General features: G+C 41.0%; 1 protein-coding gene across 1 annotated transcript in view; it reads right to left on the reverse strand.

Annotated features, from left to right (window-relative positions):
• Positions 1-2,523: 2,523 nt before the first annotated feature.
• LOC143793495 (uncharacterized) overlaps positions 2,524-13,218 on the reverse strand; it is a 47,690-nt gene continuing 36,995 nt past the window's right edge. Inside the window, exon 9 of the mRNA XM_077280512.1 lies at positions 2,524-5,452. Coding sequence (XP_077136627.1) covers positions 2,637-5,452 — 2,816 coding nt within the window. The 3' untranslated portion in view covers positions 2,524-2,636. The remainder of the gene's footprint in view (positions 5,453-13,218) is intronic.

A 13,218-nucleotide genomic window follows, 5' to 3' on the forward strand; every position in this document is an offset into this window, starting at 1 on the left:
GAAATTTTTTTTAAATCTCACCAGTGTCACTTTGTTAATAACTCCAAAATGCTTCAGCAGATCTAATTGATTTTCTGTGTTTTTTTTTTGTGACACATTGTACTTTGTTAATGGTACATTTATGTCAATATTTTTTGCATTTATTTATAAAAAAACATCAGAAATTTGTCAAAACAATTCTAAAAATTAGCAATCTTCAAACTTTGAATGATTATCCCTTTAATCCAGTCAGACCACATAAAATAGTCATTAAATAGCATTTTCCTCATGTCCGCTTTACATCAGCACCGTTATTAAAATATCCTTTTATTTTGTTTAGAAGGTTTAAAATTGTAGCTGTAGGTTTTCATTTTTTTCAAGGAAATTTGCAAAACATACTTTTTTTTTAGGGAACTATTCAGTTTTGAAGTGACTATGGCAGACCTATATGTTGTAAAATCCCCAAAAGTGAGACCATTTTAAATACAGAACCCTTCAACATATTCGAAACTGCGGTCAGGTAGTTTATTAACCATTTGGGTGCTCTTCAGGAATTAAATACAAATTGGCACGAAAAATGTTATTTTTACAGAAAAATGTCGCTAACTTCTGAACAGGCTATTAGAGCTGGCAGAGCTAAGGCCGTTATTTGGCTGTAAATTACTATGGCAAACATCAGGACCACACGATCAATATCTCAGGGCGCTGACTTCGTTAAAGAGGGAACCCCCACACTATATTAACCATTTTAATGCTGTAATCACTATTGACAACGGTATATAAGGAGTTAAAAAGCCATAGTTGGTGCCAAAACCAATCAAGGCTGATACAGCAAGGTGTCTGCTATAGTGTACAGACGACAGATACTGCATTTTCACCAGTCAGGGGATGTTATTTTTTGATATGAGAAGTCAGTAAAAAGATATAGTTGGTGGTCACTAAGGGGTTAACCTCTCTGTGATCCGGTCCAGCCATAGGTAAAGGAAGGACAACCTCCTGGTGTGCTGTTGGGATTGTTGTACTGGAAAATAAAATTAAGTTTTACACAGCATTTAATCTCCACTTTTTGTTTACCAGGTTATTCCCTAGAACTAGTTCTTTGATATATCTTTTTTTTTAATTAGCCCATTGTGAGTCACTTAGAGGCCAAATATTATTTTCCTATATTCATCTTAATTTTGTTGGAAACCTACTGCAGAAATCCCCCCAGTACAGCTTTAAAGAGGATCTTTCACCAGTATGAGCATGCTAAACTTCCCCATCTTGGAATAATGGCTGAGAGCTGAAGAAAATATAGTTTATATTTTTTTTTAAATTAATTCCTCCTCTCCAATGTGGAGATATCAGCTTGTAAAGTTTAGGTTATAATTTATGATAGTGTGGCGATATCAGAGAATTTCTTCTTGGAGAACATGTACTTGTGATGTAACTGCAAGGCAGTTGCACGCAACCTCCCCCAGGGGGCGCAGGAAGGGGACAAGGTAGCACTCACCGTGTAGCACCACAGTGCAAGGCGCGGAGCTCCACTAGGAGGCGGCAGAGTAGTCAGACAGGCTGGTCCACAACAAACAGGAGACGAGGTACCAGAAGTAACAGTGACATGTTTGAAAGCAGAGGGTAAGGTACCAGAAGTTAGTGATGGGTTGAAGAGATGGGTTAGGGATGAGATTAGTGTGGTGGTGAGGTTGGGGAAGAGGTGGGATGGGGTCAAGCACACAAGTGGTGGGGTGTGATTTGGAGAGGAGCAGGCTCCCCTTCAGTAATTTTGGAGAGGGAAGTTATGGGGTTAGGGCATTGGTCTGGTAAACAAAGGGGTTGTGATGGTTTGACAACAAAGACTTGCCTTGTTACGTCTTTCTTATTTTTGAAGTGCGTGGCAAAGTCCTCGGCAACGATTAGGGAACTCGGAGGGGGCAGTGGTGGGCGGAGAAGGGAGTTAAAAGTGTTGACCAACTGTTTGGAGTTGTGGGATAAAGAAGATACCTACCAGGCCTGTTTAGCAGGTGAGAGCTGATTTGAATGAGAGGGTTGCTTATTTGAGTGCAGTGAAGTCATCTTGCGAATGTGTTTTCTTCCAACACCGTTCTGCTATTCTGGATACTTGCCGAAGCTTTTTAGTGAGGTAATTGTGCCAGGATTGTCTATCGATTTATCGCACTCTGCTATGCATGACAGGAGCGACTGCGTCAAAAGCTGATGCGAGTGTGGCATTGTAGAAAGCAGTGGCAGTATTGTGGAGGATATGGATGCTAGGGGTAGGATAGAGTCAGAGAGCGTTTGGGTAGAAGGTAGAAGAGAACTAAAATCTAAAAAAAATATTTATTATATTGAGCTCCGCAGCCACTATGCCATGATGTGAGCAGTTTAACATGCTCAAGATGGGGGAACATCCCCTTTAAACATCCAGATCATTTTATTTTTTCCCCACAATTTGTTTTGGATTCAATTTGCCCATAAATTGCGATTTGGAACCAAATCGATTCAGCAAAAATTTAACGTGGTCCAATGTCTTCGACTGCCCTTAAAATACATGTACGACACTCCTGAGCCTTCCGCCGTTTATTGCATTTTACAAAACACAGTCAACATAATTACAATTTCTTTCCTTCAGAAGTTCTCTTATGTAAAACAAAATTATATTTTGGAAAAAACGTCTCTCACAGAGGACATGAATACGGCTTCTCTCCAGTGTGAATTCTCTCATGTGTAGTAAGGCTTGATTTACATGTAAAAGATTTCCCACATTCGGAACATGAATACGGCTTCTCTCCAGTGTGAATTCTCTCATGTGTAGTAAGGCTTGATTTACATGTAAAAGATTTCCCACATTCGGAACATGAATACGGCTTCTCTCCAGTGTGAATTCTCTCATGTGTAGTAAGGCTTGATTTAATTCTAAAAGATTTCCCACATTCGGAACATGAATACGGCTTTACTCCTGTGTGAATTCTCTCATGCTTAGCAAGACTTGAGTTACATGTAAAAAATTTCCCACATTCTGAACATGAATACGGCTTCTCTCCTGTGTGCCTTCTCTCATGTGTCACAAGACTTGTTATATCTGAAAAGCATTTCTCACAGTGTGAACATGAATACGGCTTCTCTCCAGTGTGAATTCTCTCATGTGCAGCAAGCCTTGATTTAATTCTAAAAGATTTCCCACATTCTGAACATGAATACGGCTTCTCTCCTGTGTGTCTTCTCTCATGTGTCACAAGACTTGTTTTATCTGAAAAGCATTTCTCACAGTGTGAACATGAATACGGCTTCTCTCCAGTGTGAATTCTCTCATGTGCAGCAAGCATTGACTTAATTCTAAAAGATTTCCCACATTCGGAACATGAATACGGCTTTACTCCTGTGTGAATTCTCTCATGCTTAGCAAGACTTGAGTTACATGTAAAAGATTTCCCACATTCTGAACATGAATACGGCTTCTCTCCTGTGTGTCTTCTCTCATGTGTCACAAGACTTGTTTTATCTGAAAAGCATTTCTCACAGTGTGAACATGAATACGGCTTCTTTCCAGTGTGAATTCTCTGATGTAGAACAAGACTATATTTTTGTATAAAACGTCTCTCACATAGTGAACATGAATATGGCTTCTCTCCAGTGTGAATTTTCTCATGTGTAGTAAGACTTGATTTACATGTAAAAGATTTCCCACATTCGGAACATGAATACGGTTTCTCTCCAGTGTGAATTCTCTCATGTGCAGCAAGCCTTGATTTAATTCTAAAAGATTTCCCACATTCAGAACATGAATACGGCTTTACTCCTGTGTGTCCTTTCTCATGCTTAGCAAGACTTGAGTTACATGTAAAAGATTTCCCACATTCTGGACATGAATACGGCTTCTCTCCTGTGTGTCTTCTCTCATGTGTCACAAGACTTGTTTTATCTGAAAAGCATTTCTCACAGTGTGAACATGAATACGGCTTCTCTCCAGTGTGAATTCTCTGATGTTTGACAAGATTATATTTTTGTATAAAACGTCTCTCACATAGTGAACATGAATACGGCTTCTCGCCAGTGTGAATTTTCTCATGTGTAGTAAGACTTGATTTACATGTAAAAGATTTCCCACATTCGGAACATGAATACGGCTTCTCGCCAGTGTGAATTTTCTCATGTGTATTAAGACTTGATTTACATGTAAAGGATTTCCCACATTCAGAACATGCATACGACTTTCCTCTTGTGTGAATTCTCTGATGTTTAAGAAGTTGTGTTTTATGTGAAAAGCACATTTCACATTGTAAACATGAAAACGGTTTCTCCCCGGTGTGAGTTGTTTGATGTACAACTAAATTTGATTTAATTTTAAAACATTTCCCACATTCTGAACATGAATACGGCTTCTCTCCAGTGTGAATTATCTCATGTGCTTCAAGAATTGATTTATAAATAAATGATTTCCCACATTCCGAACATGAATACGGCTTCTCTCCAGTGTGACTTCTCCGATGTGTATCAAGAGTTGATTTATACATAAATGATTTCCCACATTCTGAACATGAATACTGCTTCTCTCCAGTGTGAGTTCTCTCATGTGTATCAAGAATTGATTTATACATAAATGATTTCCCACATTCTGAACAAGAATATGGCTTTCCACTTGTGTGAATTCTCTCATGTGTAGCAAGACTTGATTTATACATAAATGATTTCCCACATTTTGAACATGAATATGGCTTTTCTCCTGTGTGAATTCTCTGATGTGTAATAAGACTAAATTTAATTTTAAAGCATTTTCCACATTCTGAACATGAATATGGCTTCTTTCCTGTGTGAATTTTCTGATGTTTATTAAGATTCCCTTTGTCTATAAAAGACTTCCCGCATTCTGAACATGAAAATGGCTTTTCTCCTGTGTGAATTCTCTGATGTACAGTAAGAGTCCCTTTATCTGTAAAGCATTTCCCACATTCTGAACATGAATATGGCTTCTTTCCAGTATGAATTCTCTGATGTATAATAAGAGTCCATTTAGCTTTAAAGGACTTCTCACATTCTGAACATGAAAATTTTTTTTTTCTTGTGTGAATTATCTGATGTCTAATGAGATTCCTTTTATTTGTGAAGGACTTCTCACATTCCGAACATGAAAATGGCTTTTCTCCTTTGTGACTTCGCTTATGCATAACACATTGGGATTTCTTTGTAAAGCATTTCCCACATTCTGAACAGGAGTATGGCTTTTTTCCTTTGTGCTTTCTTGGTTTTGAAAAATCTGAGCTTTTAGTAATTTGCTTGTCACACTGAAATCTTGTATCCACTTTGGCTCCTGGAATTGTGGTAACAATGCGAGGTTGCTCAGGAGAGGGTTCCTCATGATTAGGATTATTACAAAGTGAAGTGCTGTGACGTCCAGGAGGTCCATGAAGGGTAAAAAGGTTTTCTCTATTAGAGTGCTTCCTGATATCTTCTTTTTTACAGTTTGGTGATAAACCGTTGCTCTCACAAGGATTTCCTATAAAGATGAAAGATAAATTGGATGTGATTTTTTTCAACAACATAAAAATGGATTTCTACATTTATTTTATGGAGCTCACAATGAAGACAATCGTCAGTGAAAGTACCGGTAATAAGGAAGACCACTACTAACTAACTGGTGATATTGGCACAAGTCAGGGGTGGCAGAGATTAGACAGCAAGAACCTGTCATCAGGGGTTACCTCCTTAATGTACCACCAGTGCCATTCTCTCTCAAGCTTCCTATCATGCCCTTAGTGTAGAAAAGAGTCCATGCAATTAAAAATGGAGCTTTAAAATTTCATAACCATATGCAAATGAGATCGATTGATCACAAAGGTGGCTCTACATCCAGGAGCAGTCAAGCTCCATGCACCGTAATCATGTCCTTAGAATGCCTGAGGCCATGATAGGAAACCTTAGAAGACTGCAATAGCACTGAAGGTACATTAAGGGGGTAAATCCTAATTAAAGGTAACCTGTCACCTCCAAAATGGAAGTTGAGCTACGCCCACCGGCATCAGGGGCTTATCTACAGCATTCTGGAATGGAACCTGAAAGATGAGAAAAAGAGGTTAGATTATACTCACCTGGGCGGGCGGTCCGATCCGATGGGCGTCGCGGTCTGGTCCAGGGCCTCCCATCTTCTTACGATCATGTCCTCTTCTTGTCTTGACGCCACAGCTCCGGCGCACTTCGTCTGCCCTGTTGAGGGCAGAGCAAAGTACTGCAGTGCGCAGGCGCCGTGCCGGTCTGACCTTTACGGGCACTTGCACACTGCAGTACTTTGCTCTGCCCTCAACAGGGCAAAGTATGCCTGTGCCGGAGCGTGAAGACAAGAGGACGTCATTGTAAGATGGGAGGCCCCGGACCGGACCATGACGCCCATCGGACCTGGACCGCCCTTGGGTGAGTATAACATAACCTCTTTTTCTCATCTCTCAGGATACATCGGGGGCTTATCTACAGCATTCCAGAATGCATTACAGACTGCTGTAGATAAGCCCCTGATACAGGTGGGCTTAGCTCAACTTCCATTTTTGGGGTGACAGGTTCCTTTTAAAGGCTCCCTTTAACGAGGACCTGTTGCATGTTAGAAAAAATAATTGCGATAAATACCTTGTCAAAATCCCTGAGCTCTGGTGATTCTTCTGCTCTCTTCTGCTAAGCTCTGCGTCACTCCTTTGTAGAGATATTCACATTTGCTCTTTCTGGAGCATGCTATGTGAAAACTCTGCGTTTTTCAGTCGTCTCTGGGGACATGCGATTTCTCCAGCCTTCCCAGATGCTGCTAATCACAGCTTCGCATCCTCAGGCCATGTTCACACTTCGCGGTTTTTACCGCGGATCCGCGGCGATTTTGATGCTGCGGGTCCGCAGCAGTTTCCATAGCGTTTCCATTAACATGTAAACCCTATGGAAACCGCAAACCGCAGTGCACATGCTGCGGGAAAAAACGCACAGAAACGCAGCGGTTTAAAACCCGCAGCATGTCACTTCTTTGTGCAGAATCGCTGCGATTCTGCACCCATAGAAATGCATTGAACCGCTTACTTCCCGCATGGGGCTGTGCCCACGTTGCGGGAAGTAAGCGGATAATGCGCGGTTGCTACCCGGGGTGGAGGAGAGGAGACTCTCCTCCAGGCCCTGGGAAGCATGAATAGTGTAAAAAAAAAAAAAAGAATTAAAATAAAAAATGATCCTATACTCACCTCTCAGCGCTGCCCGCGGCCGTCCGGTCAGAGTTGCTGTGCGAGCAGGACCTGTGGTGACGTCGCGGTCACATGATCGTGATGACGCCACGGTCACATGAAGGTCCTTCTCGCACAGCAGCTTTGGAATCGGACCGCCGAGTGCAGCGCCGAGGAGATCGTGACGTCAGAGGGTGAGTATAACCAATTTTTATTATTTTTATCATTACTATTGATGCTGCATATTGCTGCATATGCAGCATCAATAGTACAGGAGTAATCCCGCAGCGGAAACCGCGGAACAAACCGCGATAAATCTGCAGGGATAACCGCAGCGGTTTTGCCCTGCAGATTTATCAATTCCGCTGCGGGATAAACCCGCAGAGCACACCGCAAAGTGTGAACCCGGCCTCAGACTGCTGCATCAGATGTTGAGCTGTGATTAGCAGAATCTAGGAGGGGTGAGAGCGTATGTCCCCAGAGAAGACTCTGAAGAACGCCCAGCGGGGCTGCAGAGTAGAGATTTCACATGGTGTACTCCAGAAAGAACAAATCTGAATATCTCTTCAATAGAGTGACGCAGTACAAAACAGAAAACAGCTGAAGAATCAGGAGAGCACAGGTATTAAACTCAATTTTTGGAGGAAGTGACAAGTCATCAATAAAGTTTATGCGTTGGAATCAGGAAAAAGGGTCAAACGTCTGTCAAGGTAACTAGATCAGCATGTCTGAAAAGTAAACTGGTTTACCCAGTATGTACCGTGGTCCATGGGAAAAAAAGAAAAAAAAAACTACAGTAGCACAAAGCATTGAAATAGTTAATGCTGGATGGTTAGACTGCCCATGCTCCCCCTGTCCACCACTAAAAGTGCTTGTAATGGGCAAGCGAGTATGAGAATCGGTCCATAGAGCAGTGTAAGATGGCCTCTTCTAATGAATCACATTGTCATTTCCATCACGAGGACTGCAGACGATTGTTTACCATTTACTATGACGCACAAACTCACCCACCAAACACCATTTGTGAAATGTACGTCAGGTATTTGGTGGGTGAGTTTGTTCACTAATATCTGTACTCTGTTCTGTAACTGTTTGTGATTCATCTGTAGGTTATATTATGGAAAGCTCTATAATCTCCATTACTATATGGTCATAGTCATTGGGTGATCACATGCTACATCACGTGCATAAAGTACAGGGTGGGCCATGTATATCGATACACCTAAATAAAATGTGAATGGTTGGTGATATCAACTTCCTGTTTGTGGAACATTAGTATATGGGAGGAGAAAACTTTTCAAGATGGGTGGTGACCATGGTGGCCATTTTGAAGTCAGACATTTTGAATCCAACTTTATTTTTTCCAATGGGAAGAGGGTCATGTGACATCAAACTTATTGAGAATTTCACAAGACAAACAATGGTGTGGTTGGTTTTAGTGTAACTTTATTCTTTCATGAGTTATTTATAAGTTTCTCTTTGTTTACAGCCATTGACATGTCGCAGAGGTTGACACATGAGGAGTGGATAGAAATTGTGTTGATGTCTGGTGAACACAGTACCCGGGTCACTGCAGCAGATTTCAATGCAAGACACCCTATGCAAGAAAACTGTCACCATTCCCATTTGATTAAGGTGTATCCATATAAATGGCCCACCCAAAAAAAGTTTGTCTCATCACTGAACATAATGTTCTGTGTAAACTGAGGATCCTACTCCAATTTTTGTTTTGCCCATTCTGCAAATTCAGCGCGCCAATCTGGCAACAGTCGAACATCCCTTCGGCGGATATTAACTACTCACAAATGACACCTTACAAAATCCAGCTGCTGCCTCATCTCAACAAGGATGACCCAGATCGGCATGCTGAATTTGCAGAATGGGCAAAACAAAATGGCCGACTTCAAAATGGCTGCCTTGGTCACCACCCATTTTGATTAGTATATGGGAGTGGGAAAACTTGTGTGCCACAAACAGGACGTTGATATCACCAACCATTCCCATTTTAGTTAGGTGTATCCACATACATAGCCCACACTGTATATACTTTGTCTATTCCTTCCTTAAGTATATGCAAATTGCCTCTTCAGAGACAAAAAGTACTTGAACTCTATAGCGCCACCTATTGGAAGAAGCAATCCTTTAAGTCCCCATCGACCCGTTAACAGGCCTTGAAATGTGACTTAAGCTAAAAGCCAAATCAGAAACTCAATTTGCAAACACAGTGTTTCGGAGTACTGGCCTTCGTCAGTGCAAAGTATGAGAAACGATTTGGTTAGGTGAGAAGCTCAGGACTGAGGTCTAAGGGGTAAAGTTTCTCCTTGCAGAGACTCACATACTGGCTCTGGCATGTGTATTTATTCAGTGTTTATATACATGTTGTCATACGAGTGAGACTTTTTACTATTGGGATTCCTACAGTGGCTCAGTCAGCTATTTGTCCTTGTGTCTGTACTTTGGGATTTTACTATATGCTTTTATGTTTTGTATTAAATAAAGTTTACATTTTTATTCAGCCTGTGTTACAATTCCAGGCACATTTTTTTGGTTTGGGTCTTTCAGTGCCTTACCCTGACTCGGGTTTACAGTTCTTCGATGTTGACAGAATCTTATCAGAAGAAGCCGTCATCTCGGAGCTCGGTAATGTAATAATTATTGATGAGCAAGCATGTGTGTGGTTGCGGCATTATATATCTATATAAGATCAGTGACGCCATACTCAGCACACTGTACCCCAGACACAGCCAGCGTAGGGAGAGGTGCTCGTGAGAGGGACAGAATTGTAGCTACGTATGAGCAAGAAATTCAGCCACATTTATATTTCTGTGAAGTCCAACAACAACCGCCCTTCTTAGGGCTAATAATAAATAGCAATACTGCTGTTAGCAGGACTTACGGAGAGGTTGTGATGAAGGGATTGTGTAGGACAGGTTAGGGGTAATGATGAGCGAGTGTACTCGTTGCTCGGGTGACCTCCCAGTATTTATGACTGCTCAGAGATTTAGTTTTCATCATGGCAGCTGAATGATTTACAGCTAGTTGCCACGCTGAGTACATGTGGGGGTTGCCTGGTTGCTAGGCAACCCCCACATATAATCAAGCAGGCTAGTAGCTGTAAATCATTCAGCTGCCATGATGAAAACTAAATCTCCGAGCTGTCATAAATACTCAGAGGTCACCCGAGCAATGAGTACAATCGCTCATCACTAGTTAGGGGGAATTGTATATCCTTTATTCTGAAACTAATACCAGAAGCCCATATCAGAGCTAATAAAATTATTTTTGCTCTTAATCCTGCAAATTGTTCTGAGCCGGGAAATATAATACACCATTTATACTGTGGCAGTTGTGCGTCAAAAGCTACAGCCAGACTTGGTTGGATCTCAATAGCATCGCTATATTTATGCTGCAGTCTTATACGTCCATCTCAGGTGTGCAAATTTTTAAATTCGTTTATTTATTAATCACAAATAAAATACAGCATACATATTTGTCCCTGTCATTGGTCTGCATGGGTACATTTACAGGGAATGAAAAAGACAGAGCATACATATGCCAATCATTTACATATAAAAAACATATATGTGAAATTATGGAACTGTCAGTACATAAAGTTCTTAAACTACAACTAAACTAAGCCTCTAGAACTACTAAGCCGCCATTGAACAATAGCTGAGTGTTTTCCATTACGCAATACTTGCAGAACAAAAGATCAAATAAACCATGTCTTCATCAATTAGTCAGGTCACAGAGTGAGATGGGAGGCGTTCCATCTATCCCAGATTTTGTTGAATTTACCCGGGCAGCCCCTATTTTGATAAAGTGTGCGCTCATAGGGGACAACTGCATTCACCAATTCGATCCAGGACCTAGGGGAGGGGGGTGAGTTTCCCATCCACCGCAAAGCTAACATCTTTCGTGCTAAAAAAAAGTGTTTCTCGTAGAAAAATCCCAGTATAGTGTTCCCAAGCCTCCTCGTCCCACACTCCAAACAGGCAAACTAAGAGTTCAAGAGGAATCGGAATTGACAGTATTGAAGTCAATAACGACGTTACCCCCTCCAATATTGAAAAACAATGGGGCACTGCCATATCATATGTATAAAATCAGCGTCTGGTGAGTGGCAATGCAAACATTCCGATGTCGAGTATCGACCCATCCGAAAAAGTCTCAACGGAGTCAAATATGACTGATGAATTATGTATAACTGGGTCATCTTATTATTAATCGACGGTGATACTTTAACCCCTTCACCCCCAAGGGTGGTTTGCACGTTAATGACCGGGCCAATTTTTACAATTCTGACCACTGTCCCTTTATGATGTTGTAACTCTGGAACGCTTCAACGGATCCTGGTGATTCTGACATTGTTTTCTTGTGACATATTGTACTTCATGATAGTGGTAAAATTTATTTGATATTACCTGTGCTTATTTGTGAAAAAAATGGAAATGTGGCGAAAATTTTGAAAATTTTGCAATTTTCCAAATTTGAATTTTTATGCAATTAAATCACAGTGATATGTTACACAAAATACTTAATAAGTAACATTTCCCACATGTCTACTTTACATCAGCATAATTTTGGAACCAAAATTTTTTTTTGGGTAGGGAGTTATAAGGGTTAAAAGTTGACCAGCAATTTCTCATTTTTACAACACCATTTTTTATTAGGGACCACATCTAATTTGAAGTCATTTTGAGGGGTCTATATGATAGAAAATACCCAAGTGTGACACCATTCTAAAAACTACACCCCTCAAGGTGCTCAAAACCACATTCAAGAAGTTTATTAACCCTTCAGGTGTTTCACAGGAATTTTTGGAATGTTTAAATAAAAATGAACATTTAACTTTTTTTTCACACAAAATTTACTTCAGCTCCAATTTGTTTTATTTTACCAAGGGTAACGGGAGGAAATGGACCCCAAACGATGTTGTACAATTTGTCCTGAGTGCGCAGATACCCCATATGTTGGGGTAAACCACTGTTTGGGCGCATGGGAGAGCTCGGAAGGTAAGGAGCGCCGTTTGACTTTTCAATGCAAAATTGTGCTTCACAAAAGTTTATAATGCAGAGCCGTAAAAATAAAACAAAACTTTTTTCCCACAAAAATTATTTTTTAGCCCCCAGTTTTGTATTTTCCCGAGGGTAACAGGAGAAATTGGACCCCAAAAGTTGTTGTCCAATTTGTCCTGAGTACGCTGATACCCCATATGTGGGGGGGAACCACAGTTTGGGCGCATGGCAGAGCTCGGAAGGGATGGAGCGCCATTTGGAATGCAGACTTAGATGGAATGGTCTGCAGGCGTCACATTGCGTTTGCAGAGCCCCTAATGTACCTTAACAGTAAAAACCCCCACAAGTGACACCATTTTGGAAAGTAGACCCCCTAAGGAACTCATCTAGATGTGTTGTGAGAGCTTTGAACCCCCAAGTGTTTCACTACAGTTTATAACGCAGAGCCATGCAAATAAAAAATATTTTTTTTTCCACAAAAATTATTTTTTAGCCCCCAGTTTTGTATTTTTCCAAGGGTAACAGGAGAAATTGGACCCTAAATATTGTTGTCCAATTTGTCCTGAGTACGCTGATACCTGATATGTGGGGGGGAACCACCGTTTGAGCGCATGGCAGAGCTCGGAAGGGAAGGAGCATCATTTGGAATGCAGACGTAGATGGATTGGTCTGCAGGCGTCACATTGCGTTTGCAGAGCCCCTAATGTGCCTAAACAGTAGAAACCCCCACAAGTGACCTAATATTGGTAACTATACCCCCCAAGGAACTTATCTAGTTGTGTTGTGAGAACTTTGAACCCCCAAGTGTTTCACTACAGTTTATAACGCAGAGCCATGCAAATAAAAAAAAATTTTTTTTCCACAAAAATTATTTTTTAGCCCCCAGTTTTGTATTTTCCCAAGGGTAACAGGAGAAATTGGACCCCAAAAGTTGTTCTCCAATGTGTTCCGAGTACGCTGATACCCCAAATGTTGGGGTAAACCCCTGTTTGGGCACACAGGAGAGCTCGGAAGGGAAGGAGCACTGTTTTACTTTTTCAACTCAGTATTGGCTG

Source organism: Ranitomeya variabilis, chromosome 1 (genome assembly GCF_051348905.1).
Source record: "Ranitomeya variabilis isolate aRanVar5 chromosome 1, aRanVar5.hap1, whole genome shotgun sequence".
Classification (NCBI taxonomy): domain Eukaryota; kingdom Metazoa; phylum Chordata; class Amphibia; order Anura; family Dendrobatidae; genus Ranitomeya; species Ranitomeya variabilis.